The 26832-nt window shown below is 46.4% G+C and overlaps 1 protein-coding gene across 26 annotated transcripts in view; it reads left to right on the forward strand.

The window, feature by feature from the left end:
• Nucleotides 1–831: 831 nt before the first annotated feature.
• The window catches only part of ADAR (adenosine deaminase RNA specific), a 43029-nt gene continuing 17028 nt past the window's right edge, over nt 832–26832 (forward strand). For 7 of the 26 annotated variants that reach the window (XR_014844145.1, XM_085022870.1, XM_085022872.1 and 4 more), the window contains exons 1-2: nt 19345–19515; nt 25276–26696. Coding sequence is in view for 25 of the 26 variants with exons in the window: in XM_085022870.1 (XP_084878996.1) it covers nt 19501–19515; nt 25276–26696 (1436 nt within the window). In the remaining variant the exon portion in view is untranslated. Of the gene's footprint in view, nt 975–19344; nt 19516–25275; nt 26697–26832 lie in introns of those variants that run through there. The other 19 variants (XM_085022886.1, XM_085022888.1, XM_085022887.1 and 16 more) reach the window with 6 other exon arrangements.

The raw sequence follows: 26832 nt of genomic DNA on the forward strand, positions 1-26832 counted from the left end.
AGCCCTCATGAACAAGATTCATGTTCTTATAAAAGAGACCCCACAGATTCCTTCAGCCAAACAAGGAGAACTCTGCCAATAAGAAAAGGACCTTCCCTGGAACATTCTGGCACCTGGACGTCCAGCCTCTAGAACTGTAAGAAATGTTTGTTTATAAACCTGTGGCATTTTGTTATAGTAGTATGAATGAACTAAGTAACTTAGAAGCATGTTTGTTAAAAGTCCAGAACCTTAGATGAAAGTTCAAACACACACACACACCCCTAATAAAAATACATTGCTAAATAATGCAGGTAAGTATGAAAAGAATTTAAAGCAATATAAAAGTTGTGTAAACACGAGTCAGGATGGAGGTTACTTCCGAGGAGAAGGCAGAGGTAGAGGATGAGAACCTCTTATTAGTAGATGAAAATTATTGGTAATACTTTAGTTCTCAGTTGGACTGGTCAAGTAGCCAGAATTAAAGGTAGTTTTCATTGTAGTTTTTCATTCTCAAAATAATTTAACTTGAAGGGCCATCCAAGGACTACTGATTATAAGGCATTATTAACTAATTTTGTATACTTGAGATCCGTCAAAAAAAAAAAAAGTGCTATCCATATACAGAGTCAAGCCTTCCGGCCCCACTACGTTATAGTGACTGAGGGGTTAGATCAAGGCAAAAAAATGCAGCATCCCAAACCCACCTATCTACTTCCCATCGCGCCTGCAACAACGCCATTAACATATCTCGAAAAAGGCAAGGAGGACAGCAACAAAATCCCTGCTTAACTAGGACGCAAACAAAAGAGAGGGGAATCACGTGGTGCTCCCTCCCACGCCCGGCGCGCCAATGATGTCACCAATCCGCGACCCGGCCATTGATTCCCGGCTGAAGGTAGAGAGGGCTACGTGGTGGGGGAGGGCGGGGGGAGGGTCCCGGCGTCAGTGGCAGCCTCAGGTGTCGGGCTGTGTCCCGGAGAATTACTAGACCGGTAAGAGGATTTTTCCTTTCCCGCCATCACCTTCTGTGACCTGGACGCCCGGCTCGAGCCGCCGCTCCAGTGTCGGACGCCGCTGGAACGGGGACCGCGGGGCGCCCTGGTGGGCTCTGAGGCTGGCCGCGGGGCCAGGTGGGGAGATGGGGGTCGGAGGCAGCGGCGAGGCTCCGCAGGTTTGCGGGGAAGCGGGCGCCGGGGGCCGAGTGCTTGTGTGCGTGTGTTTGTGCTCCCGGGTGTGCGCGGGTGTGGGCGGCAGAGGCCGCGCACGGATGCTCTGGCGCTTGTGCCAGCCGGAGCCTAACAGCTGGGTACCAAAGGCCCTTGTTTCTCTCTTGCCAACTCCCTCGCCCGGGAGAGTGACTGAAGAGGGAGGCTCCTTCAGGTACGCGCCTTCCTGCGCCTTCTCCCCTGTCTGCATAGGCCGGCGCCTTATCCCTGGGATAACATCCGTCGCCCTTGGCGTGCGGTACACAGGGAAGGCGTAGGCGTCCGCGGTGGAGAGCCCACTGCGGGTTCACGGCCACTGCGCTCCGCCTCGGTCTGGCCCTGGTGCAGGAGGCCTAGTTGCGTCACCTCCCCTTCCTTCATCTCTTTGGCTTGATTCTTGGGCCCCGATAGAGGGTAAGCCTGCCTCAGGTGTGCCGTGTTGCTGTCAGAGTTTGGAAAACTTGCCTTTCAAAAAGGGATGCGCACCTGTCTGTCATTGGATTTTAAACGCAGTAGGGGGGAATCCTAGCCTGTGGTTAGCGGAGGGAGGGAGTAGTCTAAGGTGCTAAGGGAGGAGACTTGCACACAGAGGCCTGCATGGTGGCTGTTGTCAGAGAGGGAGGCCAGATTGCTAGAACAGGTCATTGAGAGCAGAGAATCAGGAGCAACAAATTGTCGAGCAAATGTGAGTGATGATATCAGTTTCTTTGCCGAAGAAGGCCTGTTCCCATCGTTTCAGAGATCCTGAAATCCCTTTTTCATCATTTCATTGTTTCACAAGCAGTGGGATGTGTTTGCTGTATGGGAGGCAAGGTATAGTGTGGAAAGGGGGCATGAACTTTGGAGTCAGGGCTGCGTTTGCCAGCGGTGTGACAGTGAGTGAGTTATTTAACCTTTCTACTCCTACTTGGTCTTATCTACAAAATGAAGATAATTACATCTACCTTGCAGGGTTGTTGTCAGAATTTGAAGTGTCTAGCTATTATTAGTAAGGGCCCATCATCACCCATGACTTGAACTTGCTCCATTGCTGAATGCTTCCCATTGGTACAGCTGCTTAAAAAGCAGGGGACATTTTTGCTGTTCTGGAGGTTTGCTATTCTCCCAGATGTGATAAAGCAGACTTGGGGTGGGGGTGGGGAGACTCAAAACCCATAATCTCTCTACTGTGGACCATGAAATTTTAGAACTGGAAAGAGGTTAAAGCTTTACTTTATTGTCTTAATTATAGCTTTTCTTTGTTGAGCACTTGCTATGTATATGGCACTGTACCAAGCTCTTAACATACACTTATTCATTTAATCCCTCCAGCAACCCAGTGCAATAAGTATTATTCCCATTTTACAGATGGAGAAGGCGAGCTTAGCCAAGTTCCAGACCCTAGTTAATGGCAGAGCTGGAACTTGAACCCAAGGCCCTCAGGCTCTGTGGGGTGTGGATCTTGTTATTTCTCAGCGACTAGAGTCCAGGTGGTATGAGCCTGGTGTGGTGGGGGAAGGGAGGCATAGCAGAGTTTAGAGGGGCAGTATTTGTTGTAAGAATAACATCTCAAGTTGTCCAGTGGTAAATTATCTTTTATTTTGCATTTTACCCAGCCTTATCCAGATGTGAACCAAGATTTGGCCTTTTCACCCAAAGAAAAAGAAAAGGCTCATGGGCACACAGTGCTGGGATCGTTGGGCACATAGTAGGTATTTGGTACATGCTTGTGGAAAGAAGAAAAAATTTTAAGTTATTTGTTATTACTTCTGCCAGAAGGAGACCCACTGCTTAACACACAGTTTCCCTTAAGCTAGCTATGTTTATACTATAACACAGTGTAATATGAACATCTTTCTGATTCATGGATTTAAAGATTTGAAGCTGTGTTTCAGACCAAGATTGGTATTATTATCTGTGACCAACTGATTTGAGTTTTCAGATATGTGAACGATAGGATCTGAGCTTTTGGGCTTCTGTCGTGATCTCTTGAGATGCAGCCAGTTTATTTTCCTATAACATCTGTTAGGACCATAATGGGTACCCCTGCTTGAGTTAATTTTTCAGGAGAGCACTGGATGATTGTTTGGTATCAGGGATAGAGTTCAAAATACTAAGTTTGTCACAAAATTAAATATTTGAGAAACATCTGTGACTGATGTGCATTAATATGGGAATAGTAAATGGGTTTTAAACAGATGGTTTTCTTGGTGTTTTTGATCGGCTCTTCTGTGTTGGTTCTCAGTTCAAAGGTGACTTAACGGCAGTATCGTGAGTTACTAGAAACTCACAAGGTTTATATAACCCATCCATGTAGATTATGACAAACTCTCAGTTCCTCCACCCAAGGGGCTCTCTTGGCTGCTTCTATACTCTCCCAGATGCCTTGAAGCCATGATTTCATCATGTTTATCAAACTGAATGGGAGAGACCCTCCAACATAATTCATCCTCCCTTTCCCTCTATACCCTCCACCACCACACACAGAGTGAAGTTCTCTCCCCATTAGGGGGTATGTTAATCTAGTTGCAAATGGCAGAAACCTAATGAAAACTAACATAAGAAAAAAAGGGTTATCCCCGCTTTGATCATTTAACTAGGAGGTCCAAATGTGAGCTTCAGGAATGGCTGGATCATGAGGCTGAAATGATGTCATGAAGACTCTCTTGGCTCTGCCTTTCTCTGCTGCTTTCTGTTTATTGCCCTCATTCTTTCCTGCTGTTTTCTCCACACATACTGAAAAGGGTGATGACTGGCAGGCCCAAGTAGTCTCTTCTAGCATTGTAAACCAATCACTGTGGACAAGGAGGTGGGGTACCATGATTGGCTAGACCTGTATCACAGGCCCACGTTTGGAATGGAGTAAAGTGCCCCTCTGTCACTGTGTGGGATGGGGAAGTACAGAGGTCCTTAGGCGAAAATAGCAGATGGCTACTGCAAGTGTGTGTATGTGCACAGGCACATGTGCTTACAGGTGTGCTCGTTTCCCACTTCTTTAAGGCCCTCCAGGGCCTTCCAAATGGAACAGATCCACCTAGTTTTGTTTGTCCACTATATGTTGTTATTTTGTTGTCATTGATCATGTGCTCTTTATCCTTTCCACAACTTTGCATCTGCTCTCTGAGTTGTAAGTGTGTGTGCGCGTGTGCGCCCGCACACGCGCACACACACACACACCCTGTTTTGTCTGCTCAATTTCCTATTGGATTCAGGTCATGCTCCTCTTCTCAGAAGCCTTCCTTGACCTCCATCAATGAGGAGGTCACATCAATCCCTGAGCACAGCACTATTGAGGATTTGATTTTTTTTGTTTGTTTGTTTTGTTTTGTTTCTTTAGGACTGTACCCAAGGCATATGGAGGTTCCCAAGCTAGGGGTCGAATCAGAGCTATAGACGCTGGCCTACACCTCAGCCATAGCAACACCAGATCTGAGCCGCATCTGCAACCTATACCACACATCACTGCAACGCTGGATCTTTAACCCACTGAACGAAGCCAGTGATCGAACCTGCGTCCTCATGGATGCCAGTCAGATGCGTTGCCTCCAAGCCATGATGGGAACTCCGTGGGTCTGATTTCTGTTTGAGAATTGTTTCCTGGTTAGTTCTCCACTTGAGGACAGTGGTGGTCTTTGCTACGTATTTCTTACCTCCTTAGCTAGCATAATTTTTCTTAGCACTTACAACCAATCGACATTGTATATTTATTTGTTGCCTGCCTTCTCACTAAAACATCAACTTCATGAAAACAATGAGGAAAGGTGTTTTTGTTTTATTTACTGCTGGATCTCTAGGGCCTAGGATCATAGTACATGCTTATGCTTATTAAATGAATGAGCGAAAATCTGCCTACGGGGAGAAAATGCTGCCACCGTGTTGATGAGGATTCAGTCTGCATGATAGATACACCTCTCACCGGTAAAGTTTGTAAACACTGATACTGCAGGTCCCATCCCAGAAAGGCGGAAACTCTCTCTCCATGTGCATTTGAACCTGCAGAAGCAAAGGGTCAGGCCCCAAGCAGCAGCCACCTGGAAATTATACCCTGTGAGATGTTTCACCCCTTTTAAACCCTTCTGAACAAGGATAGGTTGTATATTAAGACTTTTTGCGTAGTTTGAGTCTTTTCTTTCCTTAGAGTATTATCTTTAAAATATTTCCTTGGGAGTTCCCATTGTAAAGCAATGGGTTAATGATCCAGCCTTGTCTTTCTGGCAGCGCAGGTTCCGATCCCCAGCCCAGCACAGTGGGTTAAGGATCCTGCATTGCCGCGGCTGTAGTGTAGGTCCCAGTTGTAACTCAGGTTCATTCCTTAGCCCAGGAACTTCCATATGCCATGGGTGCAGCCAAAAAAGAAACAAAAATGTTTTTTCCTTGAGCTCTTACAATGTGCTAGGAACGGTTTTAAGTCCCTTAGCAACTCATTCTTTGACTGGAGTTTGGGGATCAAGCTTTGTGAACTTTAAAACCTTTTTTTTTTTTTTTTTTTTTCATTTTAAATACCAAAACACAAAAAAAGGCTAATGAGACCCATTTCCTTCCAGCTCATTTGACCCTGCAGAGGTAGGCTACTAATAATAGCTTGGTGTGTGTCTCCAGCCTTACCTTTTCTTAGGCTTTTATAGTCATAGCTACTACATAAAATATACTTCATCTTGTTGTCATTGTTTGGTTGTCACCCAGGCGCAGCCATGTTCTACATGCTGGGCTGCGCCTTGCCTTTTCCATGGCCATTTCAGGCTGCTTCTGCTGTGCCCACCACTGAGCCCCAGGGCCAGCGCCCTGCCTTGGGGAGAGTGGCAGAGCTGCATGGGGGACTAGCAGCCCAGAGTGCCCTTGTCCTTCAGGACAGGGCTGCGCAGGTGTTGGTCTTCAGCCCCCTCCCAGGGAGGCCCCAAACCCATGTCCATCTTCCTGGTTATGATTGTACCTTATCTTCAGGGAACCCTACCCATGCCACACCCACCCCCCAACAGAAAAAGTAGGGGGAATACTTTGTGTTTCTTCTTTTAATACAAAAAATAGTTCTCATGTAGTTAGAGGCTCGAGGTGGGTGGGCTCTTGTTTCACCTCACACTCACCACTCCCAAACATCTGGGCCCCACTTCCACCCAGCTGCAGTACCTTCTCACAGTGCTTAGTCCTCATTTGGTTCCTAAAAAGCAAATACATGTTTACACTGCATCACCTGACCATTTGCCGTGCGTCTGTTGCACCCTGCCCTCCCCAGGACTGGGTATTTTAACTGAAAGAGGAAAATCTTAGCTAAATCGAAATATGGGGAGTTCCCGTTGTGGCTCAATGGTAATGAATCTGACTAGTATCCACGAGGATTCAGGTTTGATCCCTGGCCTCGCTCAGTGGGTTAAGGATCTGGCATTGCCATGAGCTGCAGTGTAGGTTGTAGACTAGTCTCAGATCTGGCATTGAATTCAACCCTAGCCTAGGAACTTCCGTATGCTCCGGGTGTGGCCCTGAAAAGCAAAAAGAAAAAAGAAAAACAAAAATGGTATCTCATTTTAATTTGCATTTTTGTTGTAATTAGTTTTGAACTTTTTGCATATGCTTATTGACCATTTTTATTTCCATTTTTAAAATTCTGTTAACTCATAAAAAATTTTGTCTATCTGCTTATTGTACTTAAAAGGTTTTTTCTTAATAAATTATAAAATTTTCTAAAAAACATGAGTATGTGCTCACTGTATAAAACAAAACTCTGCTGTGAACATTCTTCCAGTTTGTTGTTTGCCTCCTAATTTTGCTTTTATCATTAAACATACAAAACTTATTTTTCATTCTTCTGTAGACACATTTTGTCTTGTTTTGATTTCTTCCTTCACTTATAAGCTTAAAAATGTTTTTTATTCATTCTGTGTTTTAAAGGTTTGCTTTTTGACATACGACTTTAAAAAGTAATATTTGGTTTTATTTCAGAGTTTAACAAAATATTTGATGAAAATATTGTGTAATGTGGGTTTTTTGTTTTTTGTTTTGTTTTGCTTTGTTTTTTAGGGCCACACCTGCAGCATACAGAATTCAGTTCCCAGGTTAGGGGTCCAATCAGAGCTGCAGCTGCCAGCCTGCTCCAGCCACAGCAACGCAGGAACCAAGCTGCATCTGCAACCTACACCACAGCTTATGGGAACACTGGATCCTTAACCTACTGAACAAGGCCAGGGATTAAACCCAAATCCTTATGGATACTAGTTGGGTTTGTAACCCATGAGCCACAACGGGAACTCCAATCAACACATATTTTATGTGTACCATTCAATGAATCTTGACAAGTACGTAATACCCATTTAATCACCATCCTTCAAGAAAATAAAGCATTTCAGGAGTTTCCATCATGGCTCAGTGGTTAACGAATCCGACTAGGAACTATGAGGTTGTGGGTTCGATCCCTGGCCCCGCTCAGTGGGTTGGGGATCTGGCGTTGCCGTGAGCTGTGGTGTGGGTCGCAGATGAGCCTCAGATCCCGCGTTGCTGTGGCTCTGGCGTAGGCCGGCAGCTTCTGCTCCTCCGATTGGACCCCTGGCCTGGGAGCCTCCATCTACTGCGGGTGCGGCCCTAGAAAAAGACAAAAAAAAAAAAAAAAGAAAAAAGAAATTAAAGCATTTCCATCACCCTGGAAAGTTTTCTCATGCACCTTTCTAGTCATCACTATCCCTCAAGGCCACCACTGTTCTGATGTCTGTCTCCATAGGTCAGTTTTGCCAGTTCTAAAATTTCATATAAATAGAATTACACAGTGTGTGTATATACTTTGTGTGTGTCTTCTTTCAGTGAGATTCATCCTGTTGCGTGTGTCAGTATCCATTGTACGCATATACATCAGTGGTTTATTCATTCATCAGTTGGTGGACTTTTATGTTGTTTCCAGTTTGCAGCCATCAAGAATAAAGCCCTATGAGCATTCTTTTTATTCTTCTTTGTTTTATTGTGGTTAAAAAGAAAAAACAAAAACAAACAAAAAAAACAGAAAATTTACTGTCTTAACCATTTTTTTCCTATTTTCTGATTTTATTTATTAAAATGTAGTTGATTTACAGTGTTGTGCCATTAACCATTTTTAAGTGTATCGTTCCATAATATTACATATATTTACATGGTGAAACAGGTCTCCAGAACTTTTTTTATTTCACAAATCTGCAACTCTACAACCCATGAAACAACTCCCCCTTCCCCCTTTTCCCTCCCCTTGTATGAGTCTTTTTGTGGCCATCTCTTTTCATTTTCCTCGGGTAAGTACCTAGGAGTATAGTGGCTGAGTCATAGGGTGATTGCATATTTAGCCTTGGAAGAAGCTGCCTAAAAGTTTTCTAAAGTTGTTACCATTTTATATTCCCACCAGCAGTGTGTGAGCGTTCTAGTTGCTCCATATCCTCACCATTAGATATTGAGTTTGGTTTTATTGTAACCCTTGTAATAGCTGTGCTCATTGTGGTTTTGTCGCGTCATATTTATTTACATGACTGTTTCTCTTATTAGACTGAGTTTCTTAAGGGCAAGTTTCACGCAATATGTAGTTACCTGTTTTTATTAACACCCCCCCCCATTTTGGGTGTGATAGATGCTCTATTGAAGAAAACTTGAAAATTGAAGAAACTTACTAAAATGAATTAAGTCACTGGTAACCCCCTCTGAGACATCATCATTGACATTTTGGTGTCTTGCGTGCAATGCTGTGTTGGTTTAACACACAGAGAGGGCACTTCCAGGGTAGGTTGATTCAGCAGCTCAGCAGTGTCCCAGCCCTCTACTCTGCCATCCTCAGAGTGTCACTTAGTCACAGCAAGGAAACTTTGTCACAGAAAGCCCCTGACAGACTTTCTTTGTGTTTTGTCGGCCAGAGTTGTATCACATGTATCACTGGCAAGAGGAGCGGCATTGCCAAGACCCAGCTAGATTAGACTAATCACAGTCCTCCCTCTAGGTCTGGGGAGGGAGCCCAGCTGTCTCAGAGGAATGTGGACAGAATCAGGTTCTCTCAGAAAAGAAGGGAGAGTTCCAGCATGGGGATTCGGCACTGTCTGCCACTTCGGGATATTGTTTTTCAAAGCTGAAACCGTTCTCTATTTAAATTTTAGGTTTTTCCACTTATTGTGAACTAAATGTCTTCCATGGCATTAACTGTGTAAATGTCACTTTTATGTATTATGTAATTTGTGGCTGTACCAGAATCTACTTGATCGTTTCTCCAGTTCTGGACATTAAATCTGTTTGTAGTTTTTGGTTTTGGTTTGTTTGGGGTGGGGGGTGTTAGGGGTAGGGGGTGGGCTGCACCCATGGCATATGGAAGTTCCCCAGCCAGGGATCAATCCTGTGCCACAGCAGTGACCCAAGCCACTGCAGGGACAGTGCTGATCCTTAACCTGCTGCACCACACCCATGTTTATTTAATTGTGTGGGGTTTTTTGCTATTGTAAACAATTCTGTAGTGAGCATAAATTTCCATACTAGATTTCAAAGTATCTTCTTCCAGGTAGACTTGTATGATTGCATTATTAATTATGCTTTTAACAATTATGTAGCAATAGAATCACAATATTAATGATTGTTATTAACTGAGGTTATGAACACATATTTATGATTTCTGACACACATTGTCGAATTGCTTTGTAAAAAAGTTGAACCCAGGAGTTCCCGTTGTGGCTCAGTGGTTAACGAATCTGACTAGGAACCATGAGGTTGCGGGTTCGGTCCCTGGCCTTGCTTAGTGGGTTAAGGATCTGGTGTTGCTGTGGCTGTGGTGTAGGCCAGTGGCTACAGCTCCGATTGGACCCCTAGCCTGGGAATCTCCATGTGCCATGGGAGCGGCCCTAGAAAAGGCAAAAAGACAAAAAAAAAAAAAAAAAATGTTGAACCCTTCGGACTTCCCTTCGTGGCTCAGTGGAAACGAATCTGACTAGCATCCATTAGGACATGTTGGATCCCTGGCCTCACTCAGTGGGTTAAGGATCCGGTGTTGCCATGAGCTGTGGTGTAGGTCACAGATGCTGCTGGGATCCCCCTTGCTGTGGCTGTGGTGTAACCGGTGGCCACAGCTCCTATTGGACCCCTAGCCTGGGAACCTCCGTATGCCTCGGGTGCAGCCCCCCAAAAAAGGTTGAATTGTTCTTACCACTGTATGGTAGAGAGCCTTCTCTTCCTTCCCTTATTTTTTTTTTCTTTTTTTACCTTTTTTTACTTTTTTCCCTCCTTTTTCTTTCTTTCAACCATTAATGCATATGCCTTTGACAAGTATGTGTTAAATACCTTCTATAGCCAAAGCGCTGTGCTGGGTCATGGGGGTACAAGACTCACTGCTCAGGACAGACAAAGATCATATGTGTAATGATAGCCCTTGATAAGGACTATGAAGGAAGCTTCCCAGGGTTATGGGTACTATAAACTTTATATGATTTCTGGAATAGAGACAGGACTGGAGGAGAAAAAGTCTACGATTTGGCTTTTTTTGAGGCTGCAGGAGTGCTCCATGGCCATGGGGCCAACAGGGTGGAAGTGCCTTTTAGGAAGTATGGAAGGATAGGCTTGACAGGGAGTGGGGGCACACTGCAGACCTTGCTGTGGACTTGGGCCTTTATCCTAAGAGTAACAGGTAGCCATTAAAGAGTTAAAGATGGGAGGTGGCAGTGACTTAATCATCTTTGAGAATGTTTTGGTGAGGGCCAGGATTAAACTGTGAAGGTAGCCACGGAGTCCCCTTAAGCTGGCACTGAGGGTTGTATTTTTTCATTGCTGATTTTATGAATGAAAACATAAATCATATTACACATATGATTGCATATTTCCCCAGCATTTGACAGGCATCTGCATTTCCTTTTTGTGAATTGGCTTTTTATCTACTGCAGTTTTAGTGGGAGCAGCCAGTGCTGTGTGTAATGGCCAAGAGTGCCTGCTCTGGAGCCAAAGGGCCTGAGTCTGAATCCTGCTTCTGCCAGTTATTAGCTGTGTTTTCTTGAACAGCTTTGGCCTCCCTCAGTTTCCCCTCTGTTAACATGGGGACAGTAACACTGTGCTTCTCTATTAAGGGGGCTGTAAAAATTCAAAGAGAAACTACAGAGCTGGCCCATATGAGCACTCCATGTGTGCATGCTGTCTCATCTAGGTATGTGGGCTTTGTACATACGTGTGTACATATTGGCCCTGTCCTGTGTATGACGAGCTATAGCTGTGATTCCCTGTCTATTTTCCTCTTTTTACTAATATGTCTTTTTAAAGACTCCTTACTATGAACATTTTCCAACGTTATGTCACTGTTTTAAAGTTCAAAAATGTATCTACAAGGAACAGACATCAGTCTTCTCCTTTGTGATGTCTTCCATTGCTATGGAACCAGTCAAGTCATACACACAGACTTTGCTTTTCAGTCTTTTTATTTAAAATACTTTACAAAGAATCCTTTAATCCACTTGTAGTTTATTTTGGTTTATTAATATAAGGCAAGACTCTGGATAGGTTTTTTTTTCAATTGGCCAGGCTCCATCTATAGACTAACCCTCCTCCGCCTCACTGCTGCTTTGGCTCTTACCGTGCATTGGATCTGTACACACACTAGGGTCTGTTGGGGAAACGTGCTTCTGCTCTATTAGTCTGCAGCTCCATTCTTGTATTATACCAATACTGCCTCAATTCAATCAGTGTGGCTTTCCTCTGATTAAAAAATATCTTGGCCATTCTTGCCTGTTCTTACACTTGAAATTTAGACATTTTTTTGGGTATTTACTCCTTACTGCCCTTAACCTCATTAGAATTTGCAATAAACTGTTATTTAATTGGCACTAATTGGCATTCATAAGTTTTTCAACCATCCCGTTTGGAGCTGGTGTATCCTTCAACTTAAGACAGATACTAAGACAGAGTTCTCCGGTGGCACAGCAAATATGGCATTGTCCCTGCAGCGGCTTGGGTCACTGCTGTGGCATGGGTTTGATCCCTGGCCTGGGAACTTGCACATGTTGCAGGCATAGCCAATAACAAACAAACAAACAAGACAGGTACTCCTCAATAGACTTTTGTGCTTTTCTACACGTAGGCTCTTCACATTTCTTGGGATTATTCCCAGATGTTTCCTTAATGTTTTATTTCTACTAGGAATATAGTATTTTTCATATAAGGAAGTATTTTGCTTTGTGTATTTCTCTTATATCCAGCCATATTCCTTAACTGATGGTGGTCCTAAGAGTTTTCAGTTAATCTTCTTGGATCAACTAGGGTTATATTATCATCTGCAAATAATCTTTCTTAGAGTTTATCTCTTATTTCTACTTTGCGTTATAGAATATGCTGGAAGTTTCCAACAATGTTAAATACCATATTTCTTTGATTCTAAGACCATTGAGCATATGAACATGCTATCATTTTAATAATAGCTTTTGAGGGCCATTAGTTGAAAAGTATCTGTATATAATGTACATGCATGTTATTCACATTCCAATATCAGAAATGTTGGGGTACATCTCAGAATTAAGGGAGTAAGGGAGTTCCCTTTGTGGCTCAGTGGGTTAAGTATCTGGCATTGTCACTGCTGTGGCTCAGGTTTGATCCCTAGCATGAGAGCTTCTGCATACCATGAGTGCAGCCAAAAAAAAAATTTTTTTTTTGAAGAAATAGGTTATAGCAGTAATGGTGGCCCTCCTTATTTAGTACTGTAGTTGGTATGCCTAACTATTCTGTTTTTTCCCTAATATTCGATTTTGAATATGCTATTGGCTGTTGGTTTATGATAGGTAGTCTTTGTTATGTTACACAAATATCCTTTTCTTCAAATAAAACTAAAAGCTCCAGAGTTCCCATTGTGGCTCAGTGGGTTAAGAACGTGACATAGTCTCCCGGAGGATGCAGCTTCGATCCCTGGCCTTGCTCCGGCGTCACTGCAAGCTGTGGGATGGGTCCCAGGTGTGGCTTGGATCCACTGTGGCTGTGGCATAGGCCTCAGCTGCAGCTCTGATTCCACCCCAGCCTGGGAATTTCCATATGCCACAGGTGCGACCGTTAAAAAAAAAAATTTTGAAGCTCTAATTCTGCTGGGCAGTCATGAGACAGCTGTACTGTTTGGTTTAACTAGAAAGTGGAAATTGTGGCTGTGCACATGTCGGCCGTGCCAGCTGGTCTGTTTCAGCGTTTTTCCATGTTAGCCCCCAGTGTGGAAATCCCTGGCTGAGCAGCAAGGTCTGTGCTCGTCCTGCATCCAGAGCTCTTTGATTTACACTGCCTGTCGGGTATGGCGTGTTTCCAATAGCTGCAATACCAAGTTACCACAGCTTTGGTGGTTTAAAACTGTAGGAAATGGGAGTTCCCTTCATGGCTCAGCGGTTAACGAACCCAACTAAAATCCATGAGGATGCAGGTTTGATCCCTGGCCCTGCTCACTGGGTTAAGGATCTGGTGTTGCTGTGAACTGTGTTGTAGGTCGCAGATGCGGCTCGGATCCCACGTTTCTGTGGCTGTGGTGTAGGCTGGCGGCAGCAGCTCCGATTGGACCCCTAGCCTGGGAACCTCCATATGCTGCGGGTATGCCCCTAAAATAGGAAAAAAAAAAAAAAAAAAAAAAACAGAAAACCAAAAACATAGAAATGTATTCTCTTACAGTTTCTGGAGGCCAGAAATCTGGCCGGGCTGAAATCAAGGTATTGCAGGGCTGTGCTCCTTACAGAGGCTCTAGGGGAGAATCGGTCCTTACCTCTTCCAGCTTCTCATGGCTGCCTGCCCTGCTCGACTCTAGTCTTCAGGGCCAGGGCCTTCAAATCTCTCACTGCTGTGTCTTCACACACCTTCTCCTCCATGTGCTGGTAGAAATTGCTGTGAAATTGTCAGTGCTGAAGGAAATGCTTTTAAGGACGCGTTGGCATAGCTAAGCCGTATTCATTGCTTTGGGGAAGAAGACTGTGGTCACCTGAACATGGCCCTACGTCAATTCCCAGAAAATCAGTCCTCTGAAATGCAGTTCCACGAAGGCCCCTCCATCTCACCCCCTTCCTCTGTCCTCCAATCTCCTCCTCAGTCCCTTCAACTAACAAGGAGACAGGCAGAGTACATTTCCTCTAATACCATTGTGATGGCAGAATAAAAACCGTACATTCAGCATATTGGTGGTTTAATAAATTGGTTATCCAGGGAATTGGCCACTTGGCACATTGGCATTCTGCGATTGGCTGTTGCTGAAATCAGCCCACTTCTCCCAGGAACACGGCAGACAGACCTCCAGTGCAGAGGCTGCCCTCAAGCCAGCCTACAACAGGACCGCGCTTGTCCCCTCCGCTTCCTGCAATCCATGGAGATGGGGACATTGCCCTTTCAGGATGCTGGGACTGCCCAGCCACTCATAGGCCAGCCCTAGGGGAGAGAAGGAGGAGAAGGCAAGAGTGAGATAAAGGGCCCCACCTCTGGACTCCAGCTCAGCAGAACCCAAATGTGTGAACCTCTCTGTGCTGGCTGAACCAAACTAGAAGCCAGTCAGGTGCCATTTGGCAGCCCAGTCTAGCATAGAAGAGGTGGTTTCGGGGTGTCAGGACTCCGTGCATAAAACCGCAAGTTGTGTAGAGTCATCTGGTGGGGTGGTTATGAGACCGAATGAAGATTCACTGCTTAAACTTAGACGTAAAATATTCAGCACAGGCCTCTTAGCCATTATTATTAGTATCGTTTTGACATTATTTCTGCTATCTTCACTGATGATAATCCTTATCACAGTGCATAGAGATAGTTGATAAATACCTCTTTCCTCCTTTTCATCTGCTGGCTAACTTTGATTGGGTAGAGGCACTTACCCGCTTCTGGAGACCTCTGTTTCTTCCGAGGGTACTTGAGGCATCTCTTGCTTTCTTGTTTCTTCAAAAGCCAGTCTAGTCATTAACCTCAATGGACTATACATCAGCATAAAGACAGTCGTGGAGCACCCCTCAGCCCTTTGGGCAACTCCGCTATTCCGCCCACAGGAAGCCTTTCAGGTTCTCCGAGCAAGTCGGAGCAAGTCGGGTTATTATAGGAAGACCCAGGGAATTGTGAAAATTATGTTGATGTGGCAGTAGCTGTCTAGTGGAATAAAAAAACCTAATGATAAAGCATTGAAAAGAAACAACAACAAAAGAAAGGAAGTCAGTTAATTTATGCCTAGCAACTCTATGAATTGCTTATTATGTATTTCCTAGGAGTTAAGATAGGAACATGAGTGTATTTATGTGCAAATCCTGTTCTAAAATAGTGCCCAAGTACTTAAAAATAACTCAGTAATTCATTGCTTTTTTGATAATATGTTGCAAGCTCAGTAGCAAGCCTGAGCAGGCAGTACAGTTCTGTTGCGGTATCTGCTGTATGAGCAAATACTGAAGGAGTTTGCAGACATCTGCTTTACAGTAAGGAGCTAGATGATCCAATTGGATGTAGCCCATATGTGCCGTAAAGTCTGGTTATCGGAAATTACGGACGAAAAAGACCGTTGTTGTAAATATGCATCCCTGCACGAAGTAAAATTAAACAGAAGATCCACCACAAGCCAAATTCATCATTACCAAGCCAGACTAGCAGTTGTATTTATAGCTACAAAGCAAGATTAGCAGGGACTGGTAACTAATACCAGTGCAGCAGCCCAGATGATAAAGGTCCTTCCCCATAATTGAGGAAGTCCAGGCCCCTGAAAGCACACAGGCAGCTTGGTGGTGTCATGTGAAAGCCAGACTTCTGAGAACTTTTTCTGTGGGGGGCTTTTTTGGTACTACCTCATTTTATTTATTTATTTATTTATTTTGGCACTACCTAATTTTAGATAACAACTCTTCACCGTTTAGGCCAGTTGTTAGCAAGTAGCCATAGGTGGGTTTTTCACAGCTACAGTGGGTACTTCGCAGACACAGGCTCCCAGGGAGGGTTTCTGGGGAGCCTGTACGCAGGGGAAACAGCCAGGGTGGGCACCAGTGAATTGACAGTGGAGGATTAGGGGTAACTGTGACCCTATTAGCTCACCTGCATTTTCTGAAATTTTCTGCAATCAACCTACTTTTGGTTATTTATTTATCTATATTTTAGGTCCACAGCATATGGAGGTTCCCAGGCCAAGAATCTAATCAGGCTGTAGCTGCAGGCCTACATCACACCCACAGCAACGCCAGATCCAAGCCACGTCTGTGTCCTACACCACAGCTCAAGGCAATGCCAGATCCTTAACCCACTGAGTAAGACCAGGGATCGAACCTGCATCCTCATGGATCCTAGTCAAATTTGTTTCTGCTGCACCACGACGGGAACTCCTTGGTTAATTTTTAAAATACCTTCATCCAACATGTCAAGTCCCTGCAATAGAACAGCTCAAGTCACCACCTCACAACCCCATGGGAGCTAGAACATTCTCTAAGAGGGAGGAGGTGAAATGTTTTATGAATAAGACTGTCTGCAACTACTTGACCTGCTAAGATTAAATGACAAGAGCAGTTGTTCTTTCAAAGCAGAAACTGACCCTCTGTTTAGGAAACGCATTTCCCCTTTTGGCTTCATCACTGAATCCTAGGTGTGTTCAAAGTGATGGAGGCAGCAGCCGTGCAGCTTCCCCACACAGTAGCTGTGATTAATGCTTTTCTGGACCATTCTCATAGAAGGGTTAAAGACCTTGGGATTGTTTAGCCTGAAGGCAAAAAAGCAGAGGTTAGATATAACTCATTTTGCTTAAATTAGAAAGAAAAGGAGTCCCTGTCATGGTGCAGTGGAAACGAATCCTACTAGGAACCATGAGGACGCAGCTCCGATTCCTGGCCTCGTTCAGTGGGTTAAGGATCCGGCGTTGCCATGAGCTGTGGTGTAGGTCGCACACACCTGGGACCTAGCCTGGGAAACTGCAGGCCCTAAAAAGCAAAAGAAAGGAAAGAAAGAAAAGAAAAGAAAAAAAAAAAAAAAAGCGGGAGATAAGCTGAAATTGCTACAGGGAGAGTTTGTTGTTGTTTTTAGCCTTTTAAAATTGTGCAGTCAAGCACATAGTTGCAGAAAGGTGCCTAAAGCCTCAGTGTATAACTTTAATGAATCATTAGAAAGCAACCGTATATATAAAACTAGAACATCACCAGCACCTAGAACATTTCTTCCCAGTCAAAACCCCTCCTTCTTCCCTAGAGATAACCATCATCCTGTCTTTTATACGGCATATACTATAGTTTTGCCTGATTTTGGCCCATATGTAGGTGGAACCATATAGTGTGTATACATGGCTTCTTTCACTCAGTGTCATGTTTAGAGAATTAGCCACCTCGTTGCATGTGGGTCATATAAGTCTTTCATCTTTCCCACAGTATAATCTGTCATGGGCCAATGCCATCATTTATCCATTTTCCTTTTGATGCACACTTGAGTTGTTTCAGGTTGAGAGCTATTGTGAATAAAGCAACCACAAACTTCTTGTATGTGTATCCAGGTCTAGGAGTGGAATTTCTGAATTGCACAGGGTGCGTGTGTATTCACGCCTTTCCTAGGCTTCCTGTGATGACTAAGAGCTGCTCTGCATCTTTGCTTCCACGTGCTCTGATCAGATGTTTAGTTAATGTGCCTGTGGCATGGATGGGCAGTAACTCACTGTGGCTTTATTGTACATCTCCCAGATGTGATGAGGTTGAGCACTTTCTCATGTGCACTGTTTTACCCATTGTTTTTTCCACTGAGCCGTCTGTTATTCAGTCAACTAACTGACCCCCTGAAGGTCACTATGCCCGGGGGCGGGGGGAGGCGGTGAGGATATACAGCACAAGTTCCCTGCCCTGAGAAGACTTTCCTGAAATAAAAGCAGATATATAAACGGTGCTTATAACACTGTTGTGACCATTGAAGCATCTGGCTCCCTTCCCAGCCTGATGGGCAGCTGAAGGGATGGGGACAGGACTCTTCTTTGTGTCATGTCCTTGGTGCTTAACACAGTATCTGGCACATATTAGGTGCTTAGTAAAGTTCTGTTAAATGCATGAATAAGGCATTTTCAGAGGATGGTGAAAGTGCTCTTGTAGTTGCAAGTGTTAAGGGAGAAGCCAAAACAAGGCACCACGAATCGCACCCACTCCCCTACCAGAGTGGGGCAAAGCTTTCCTAAGAGGTCATATTTGAAGCAGACCTTGAATGGCTTTTGCCAGAAGCCACAGAGGAAGTACATTCAAGGCAAAGGCACAGAATGCACAAAGGCCCGGAGAGGGAAAAAACAGACAGACTCCACTAGAAATGCGAAGTTGGGGGGACTAACACTTAAGGCGAATAGAATGAGGGGGCAGTAAGAAAGGGCATCGGTTGGGGACAGTGCTGTAACGGGACCGCCTTGTAAATCTCAGAAGCAGTGGGGATAAAAGTGAAATGAAATACAGAAAAAGAAATCGCTCAGGTGGAAGAGGGAGGGGGGCTGTTGAGCATTAGAATTGTTTCATAAAATATTTTTCTGACATCTTGTATAAAATAGAGCAGCCATATAAGCCTGCTCATGACATCAGTTGATACCATCAGTCATCTCTTGGAAAGCTGCGGTGTGGCTTGAGCAAGTGTAGAGTGGGGATGAGGAATGACGTTTTGCAGTCAGACCTGGATTTAGCCGCAGCATGGCCCTTGTGGAGCCTCCATTTCCACATCTGTGGTTTGGAATAATGCCTGCCTGGCCAAGCTGTCAGGAAAATTAAGGAGACAAGGCATGTAAAAAGGACTTAACCCTTGCCTGGACGGATGCCAGATGGTGGGATGGTTTTCTGTTGTAGATTCTTAAGTGTTCAGTTGCTATGATCATTATCTGGCTCCTATATGCTGGCTGTTACACGCTCACGTCGCTAAATGTGCTAGTGTAGGAGCAATTAGTCCACAGCAGGGACGTCAGTCATTTGAAGAGATCTGCCCCCCACTCTCTTCCACATTAGAGACAGGTGGTCACATTAGGGCAGACCTGGAAGGCAGTGCCGGGAGCCTTGGCTCTTTCTCCAGTGCTGAACTTGGCAGGGTGGCTTTGTTCTCCGTTTGCTTTCTCTCATGTATTCCTGAGAAGGCTGCGAAGGGAATTCTGGGCTCAGTATTTATAGCTCTTTACCTAAAGGAAGAGTATCTTGCCCAATACTCTTGCAAGAAAGGGTTTAAACTTGTAATCGGCAGGAACCCAGGCAGCTCAGCTTGCTTGGCCCAAGCCCCGCCCCTCGGCCAAACTTTCCAAAGTGGGCGGTCCTTCTGAAGAAACGAAAGTGAAATTGAACCAGAGCCATTTCCAAGCCCATCTCCAGGCCCGGGCCTGTCCTACTCGAGAGCCTGACGGCCCCGCCTCAAGGAGGGTCCCTCCCGGGAGGGTCGCGCTGCCGGCGGGCGGGTGGGAGTCAGGACATGCCTTGGAGGTGCCATGGACCCGAGGCAGGTAAGCCGCTGGGGTCAGAGCGCAGTCAGGCCAGCAGCAACTGGCTCATCCTACACCTCCTGTATGTTTCTGTTTTTGTGTGACATATGCGCATTGTGAGAGTGTGTGTATATTTTCTTGCCAAGAAAAATTGCTGTTCTAGGAATTTAGGAATTTGTATCATGCTAATTAATTCTGCCTTGTGGAACAAGGCCTGGAAGAGGGTTTGTGAGGAAAATGGGAAAATGCATCCTGAAGAGGAAACCCTGAGCCCAGGTCAGGACAGATCCCCCTCTGCTTTTCTGCCAGGACCCATGGCTGCCCACCCTACCTTTAGCTCCACTTGGACAACATGCTTTACTTTTAGCTGTCTCCTTTCCTTCTTAACCTGTAGGGGGAAGTTTATAGGGCCTTTATTCATTACCTCTAAAAACTGGAAGACTCTAGTGTTTTCAACAAGTGGTTAGATAAACTAGGATACATCCATGTAATGGAAAACTGCTCAACAAAAAAAGGCAGGAACTGCTGCTCTGTGTAACTAAGTGGACAAATCTCAGATTCATGATGCTAAGCGAAAGAAGCTGGACTCAAAAGACTACATACTGGAGTTTCTTTGTGGCTCAGCGGAAACAAACCTGACTAGTGTCCATGAGGACACGAGTTCGATCGCTGGCCCTGCTCAGTAGGTTAAGGATCTGGCATTGCCATGAGCTGTGGTGTAGGTCGCAGACATGTCTCGGATCCGGCATTGCTGTGGCCGTGGTGTAGGCTGGCAGCTGCAGCTCTGATTCAACCCCTAGCTTGGGAACTCCCATATACCATGGGTGTGGCCCTAAAAAAAAAGGAAAAAGAAGAAAAAATGTATGAGGGAGAAAACAAAGCTAGAGGAAGACAGATCAGTGGTTGCTAGGGGCTGGGTGTAGGGAAAGGAATTGGTTGCAAAGCACATGAGAAAATGTTTTCGGGAAATGAAAATGTTCTGTATCTTGATCGCAGTGGTAGTTATAAGGCTTTATGTGCTTTGACTCTATATAGTCAAAACTCATAGAATTATACACTAAAAAGGGTAAATTTGACTGTAAATTTATACCTCAGTTTAAAAAAAATATATAAAATATCATGTGGTAAAATAAAGGTGGGGGCTGGTCTCTTGATCCTAAATATACGAGACTAGTTTAAAGGGAAGCTTTGCTGGGCAATGAATGCTAAGTGGCTTGCTACCTAATTTGCGTGGTACATATGCATGAAGTGGATGAGTGGAGATGTTGAGGGATTTAGGAACGTTCACAGTGGGTTAGTTTCTCTCGTCCTTGCTCTCCCTCTCATTCTGTGACTCTCTTCTACAAATGGCTGTTCCGAAGTGGTGGTTTGGCTTTTAGGGGATATAAGGGGATATAAAGAAAAAATTAGGAGGGGCTGAACGTTGAACCACCAGCCAGCAGACAGTGATTTAATCAACCCTGCGATGATGAAGCCTCCATGAAAACCCAAAAGGGTAGGTTCAGAGAACAGCCAGATTGGTGACCATGCGGAGATGTCAGGAGTGGGGCCCTGGGGACAGCACAGAAGCTCCTCGCCCCTCCCCCACACCTTGCCCTCTGCATCTCTTCCATCTGGCTCTTCCCGAGTTACAGTCTTTTATAATAAACCAGTAATCTAGTAAGTAAAAAAAAAAGAAAGAAAAAGAAAATATTAATACTCTCCCTCTCATTTTTCCCTCAAATAACTATTGTTAACAAATCCGTATATCCTTTCCTTCTTTCCTTTTTTTTTTTGGTCATGCCCTTGGCTTGCGGAAGTTCCTGGGCCAGGGATCAGGCTGGCACTACAGCAGAGATAACACTGGATCCTTAACCTCTAGGCACCAGGAAGCTCCCCTTTCCTTCTTTCTTCTCTCCGTGTTCTTTCTAGCTTGCGCACACATTCATGGGTTTTTAACTATTTTTTCCCCCTTTTGCGGCCATACCTGTAGCATGTGGAAGTTCCCAGGCCAGGGATCACTCTGCAGCCTATGCCACAGCTGCTGCAGTGCTGGATCCTTAACCCACTGCGCCGGGCTGGTGCCTCCACAATGACAGGCCAGATCATTAGCCCACTGCACCACAGTGGGAGCTCCCACAGGTTTTTAACTTTAGTACACCAAAAAGGGGGGGGGGGATTGTAGCATACACATTCCTCTGCAACTTGCTTGTTTTTGCTGTTGTGAATTTAACATATCACTCCTAAATAGATAACACATTTGAGAAAAAAAAAATTGAGTATGGTTCCATGGCCTGAACGTGTCATGATTTGTTCAACCTTCTTCTGTGGATAGACCTTCGAATATTTTGCAGGTTTTGGTCAAGTAGCACCAGTTTAAATCTAGAAAGCCTTGAGCTAGAAACTGACTTTAGCCACTTTTAAACAAAGTTCTTTTACCAGAGTCACCCAAAGAGCTGATCAGAAATCCCCTCAAGTCCCCATACTCTGTGAGCCGGCACTCACTGTGTGTACTTACACAGACCTCAGCCCGGGGGTGGCGGGAGGGGGAGTGCATCACGAGGAGCAAGAAAAGGGATGGGATTGTGTGTCTAGCGCGGTCTTATTCGTACGGGGATTGATTCAGGAAACATTGGTCCAGGATCAGCTTATGCCAGGTGCTGCCTTAGGTGCTAGGGATGCAGAGATTAGTGAAGCATAGTCCTTGTCCTCCAGGAGCTGACCGCGGAGTTGACTGAAGCCCCCATCCGTACAACATGAGGAAGTATCGAGAGTGGACAGCCGAGTATAATTTCTAGGGCACCTAATGTTGTTAATCATCTTTCAGACACATTTCAATCTGTGTGCCATTTTTTAAAAAAAATCAGTAGCTATGATTAAAAGATAAGTGGTGTAACGGGTGCTGAGTGGGAGGAGTTCAAGGAGAGGAAGCTGTCGTGGGCTGGGGGATGTGGGATTCAGGCGTCTCCTAAAGAAGGTGGCATGTAAAGAGATCTGTAGGGAATGGGCCCTGGTTGTGAGAGGTGACAGTAGAGAGCGGGGCAGGCACATTGCCCTGGAAGGTGGAAGGAAGGAAGAATGAGAGACGTTTGTAGCCTGTGCGAGCGGTAATGAGGGGCTCCAACTGGGAGAAGGCACACTGCAAAGATTAGAAGAGGTGGACAAGATAGGACTTGGCAGCTACCTGATGTGATGTGGGAGAGGAGGGAGGAAGGCAGGCAGGCAGCAAAGATGACTCAGGGTTCCAGCCTTAATAACTAAGCAGGGTGCGCTGCCATTAACCATAAGAAGAGCAGCAGGAAGAGGGGCTGGATTGAGGCAGGATATTTGAGTGGACAGATTGTTTAGGCATTTGAAAATTCAAGGCTTAAGCTTCAGCACAAAGTGGTGGCTGGAGAGAGTTCTCGTTGTGGCTCAGTGGTAATGAACCCAACTGGGATCCATGAGGATGTGGGTTCAATCCCTGGCCTTGCTCAGTGGGTTAAGGACCTGGAGTTGCCAGGAGCTGTGGTGTAGGTCGCAGACTCGGCTAGGATCCCAAGTTGCTGTGGCTGTGGCATAGGCGGGCAGTTGCAGCTCCGATTTGACCCCTAGCCTGGGAACTTCCATAGGCCGTGGGTGTGGCCTTAAAAAAAACAAAACAAAACAAAAAAAAAACAACAAAGTGATGGTTGGAGGCAGTAGGCTCCAATGCCCTTTCTCAAGAGGCTGGTTAAGATTGGGGAAATGAATGACATCCACCTGGGGAAGGAAGAAGCAGCCCTTAGACAAAACCTTGGGGACTGATTATATGCAAAGGGGGAGAAGAAAGGACAGGGACAGAGGGAAAAAGAGAGGTAAGAGGAGATATCTGGGCCTCTGTCACCACATCACGGGGGGAGAATTTTTAAAAGAGAACCCCGTCCACAGTGAGCCAGCACGTGTCGTTGTGCCGAGTTGACCACCAAACAGCCGTGAAAACCAAACAGAAGTTCAAGAGCAGGACTTCATATGGCCCCATGAGCATGAGACAGTGTCCTCCTCCAGCACCATTTGGAAGCTTCAGGACAGAAACAAAGGGACAGTGGGCCTTGGGTGGAGAAGGGAACTGACCTCGAGGTCTAGGCTACACAAGGTGTGTGATGCTAGAATGAAGACAGGTCGAGAGGAACTGACCCGCAGCTACAGATGGTGGCGGGGGAGGGGGGGGGAATGTCACGTGAGTAGCAGGTCCCATGGGGCAAGGAGCGGACCTGGTAGAACCCAGGCAAGTTGCTGTTGAAGAGTAGGAGGCAGCATACCACCGCCCACAGGGCAAGGTAAGGTCCCCCAGGTTTGGTAAAGGACCTTTTACATTTTGTGGGTGGCTTTTTATGTGGTATAATTGAATGCCCGTCTGGCCCTTTACAGAAAACGTTTATTGACCCTAGAAAAGAATTTCAGGGTTTGAGGTTCGGTAATGGCCCCAGCTCGAGTGACAGTGGGATCAAGTGAGGAGCTGGACAAGCCACTCATGTGGCCGCAGGTGCAGGTGGCGGTCGTTGGAAAGAACTCTACAGCCAGCGTACCATGAGCATGACCAGCAAGAGTGCTAAAGTGCCCTAATTGTGACAAGGGGTCAGGAGTGGGCTATTGAAGGCTGAGGTCATTGAAGGAAGGGACCCAGCTGCCTGTAGGTCCTTGTAGCCTTCGGGAGAATCAGACGAGGGGCACGTGAGCCTGAGGAAACGTTGCTCCTAGGTGTGCAGCCCTGGGGACAGGTAGCAAGGTGTTCCTGACACCCCCCCTGGGTCCCCTAAGTCCCTCCTGCCTCTGCCCCTCCTGTGAGTAGCATCAGGGAGAGGGCAGCACTGTCTGGGGGAGGGGGACGGGTCAGAGTGTGCTGTCGTGGTAAATGTGTGACCGTCTGAGAGAAGATGGGGTCGCCTACAGAACGGGGTTCTAAAGACACGCATGGATGCAGCTGTTGGGAGGTAGCTAAGGGAGTGTGGGAGGCAGGGGCCAAGGTGTCCAGGAATAAATGCTGCCAGCTCCACACATCCGGGCGAGCCTGCTGGTTTGGGTAGAAGTGCCCAGTGTCCTTTCTAAGCCTGGACACCACCCCGAAGGATGAGAACGATGTGCCTTTTTTTTTCCAAAGAAACCATCCAGCTCCCCTAAAACCAAATTCTGGTCCTCCCAGGAGGGCAGCGTGAGCAGACAAGCCTGTGAGGTCCTACTGCCCTTCCCAGGTGGCGAGGCTTCCTCTGCCACAGCCTCAGAGGACGAGGTCCAGTTCATCCAGTCCACTCACTTGTTTCTTTATAGTCACCCAAATGAGAGATTTTAGAGGTGAGGGGCTAGACAGTGGGCCATTTCCTGGTCTCCTGACTCCTGTGGCATTTTTAGGTTATTCGATCTTTGCTTTGCTTTTAAAACAAAACATTCACATGTTTGTTTCTCTGCCTTTAGAAGGATTTTTTTTTTTTTTTTTTTTTTTTTTTTTGGTGAGTGGAGTGGAAAATGTATCTTCCCTAAAATTCTGTCAAGGGGAAAAGAATGAGCTAGGTTCCTGGAGAGTCTGTACTGAGGTGTCAACCTCCACCTGCTTCTGGGAGCTCTGTGCGCCTGACCTCCTGCTCCTCCATCTCTTCCTTCTATTGGATCCACAGGTAGTAGTCGCAAGGTGGGCAGGCCACCCCGGCTGCGTCACAAGCCCATGTCTCACCTTCTCAGCTCCTTAGGAATCAGGTGCAGCCCCTACCCCCACCCTAGGCAGGGGGTAGGGTCAGGCTCACCACGGCAGTCCTCATTCACTTTCTTTTTCATCTTCTTGCTCTGCAGGGGTGTTCCCGGAGCAGGAGCCAACCCCATCCACTTCAAGGCTATGAGCCCAGCAAGCTCAGACACCAGCAGCCAGGGCTGGGACTGTATCCTGATAGTTTCCAGCTCCAGCAAATAGAGTTTCTCAAGGGGCGGCTCCAAGAAGTACCCCTAATTGGAAAGCAGACACCATCACTGCCACCATTCCTCCCTGGACTTGGGCCAAGGTTTCCAGGACCACCTGCCAGAGGCAGGCAGCTAGAGCCCTGGGGTGTCCCCTGGGGCGTGCATCTCAGCAGTCAGGTGCTCCCGAGAGAGTTCCAGCACCCTTCCCCACCTGGCCGGAATCTGCCATGGAGAGGTGTTGATCGGCTCTCCTCACGTTTCCAGCAACTGACTATCAGCCAGGATCAGGAACAAAGGGTCTTAGAGGAGCTTGGGGAAGGGAAGGCCGCCACAGCGCATGATCTAGCCTGGAAGCTCCAAACCCCCAAGAGGGAAATCAATCGCATTTTATACTCTCTGGCAAAGAAGGGCAAGCTGCATCGGGAGGCAGGAACTCCCCCTTGGTGGAGAATTGCCGTCCCAGGTCAGACGTGCAATCCACCCAGCCAAGTAGTGAGAGCAGACCCTTGTAGCCAGGGAGCTCCAGGCTCAGACCCCGGTTTGGAAACTGAAGACAGAAGCCCCACCCCTGACTTGGAAGCCCCGCCTGAGCCTTTCGACATGGCTGAGATCAAGGAGAAGATCTGTGACTACCTGTTTAACGTGTCCAACTCCTCTGCCCTGAACTTGGCTAAAAACATTGGCCTCACCAAGGCCCGAGATGTGAACGCTGTGCTGATTGACTTGGAGAGGCAAGGGGACGTCTGCAGGCAGGGGACCACCCCTCCCATGTGGTATCTGACCGACAAGAAGCGGGAGAGGCTACAAATCAAGAGAAGCACGGACAGCGTTCCCGAAACCCCTCAAGCTGCGAGCCCGGAGACCCCTCCAGTCGCGGAGCCCTCCCCCTGCACCTTCCCCGAGCCGGATGCCTCAGACAGCACGGTCCCCACGGAAGAAGTGGAGAATGGGCAGGAACCCGTCGCAAAGCTAGAAACCAAGCAAGAGGTCACACCAGACCTGATAAAGCTGAAACCACCTGTCCACGACAACGGCCCCTCCAAAACAGGGTATGTTGACTTTGAAAATGGCCAGTGGGCCACAGATGACATCCCCGATGACTTGAATAGTATCCGCGCAGCACCAGGTGAGTTTCGAGCCATCATGGAGATGCCCTCCTTCTACAGTCATGGCTTGCCACGGTGTTCACCCTACAAGAAACTGACAGAATGCCAGCTGAAGAACCCCATCAGTGGCCTGTTAGAATATGCTCAGTTCGCTAGTCAGACCTGTGAGTTCAACATGATAGAGCAGAGTGGACCACCCCATGAACCTCGGTAAGAGACCACTCAGGAATTGTGCCTAAGGTTGGGGTCAGGCGCTCTGGCTCCTGCCGCGGTCTTGGCCGACTCGTGAGCAGCGGCCGGTTGCGACCCCGTCTCTTCCCTCTTCCTTTCTGCCTGTGGGCTCCGG

Source organism: Sus scrofa, chromosome 4 (genome assembly GCF_054392235.1).
Source record: "Sus scrofa isolate SSC_HxYL_T2T_F1_AM1 chromosome 4, Sscrofa_HxYL_maternal_Yorkshire_Landrace_v2.0, whole genome shotgun sequence".
Classification (NCBI taxonomy): Eukaryota; Metazoa; Chordata; class Mammalia; order Artiodactyla; family Suidae; genus Sus; species Sus scrofa.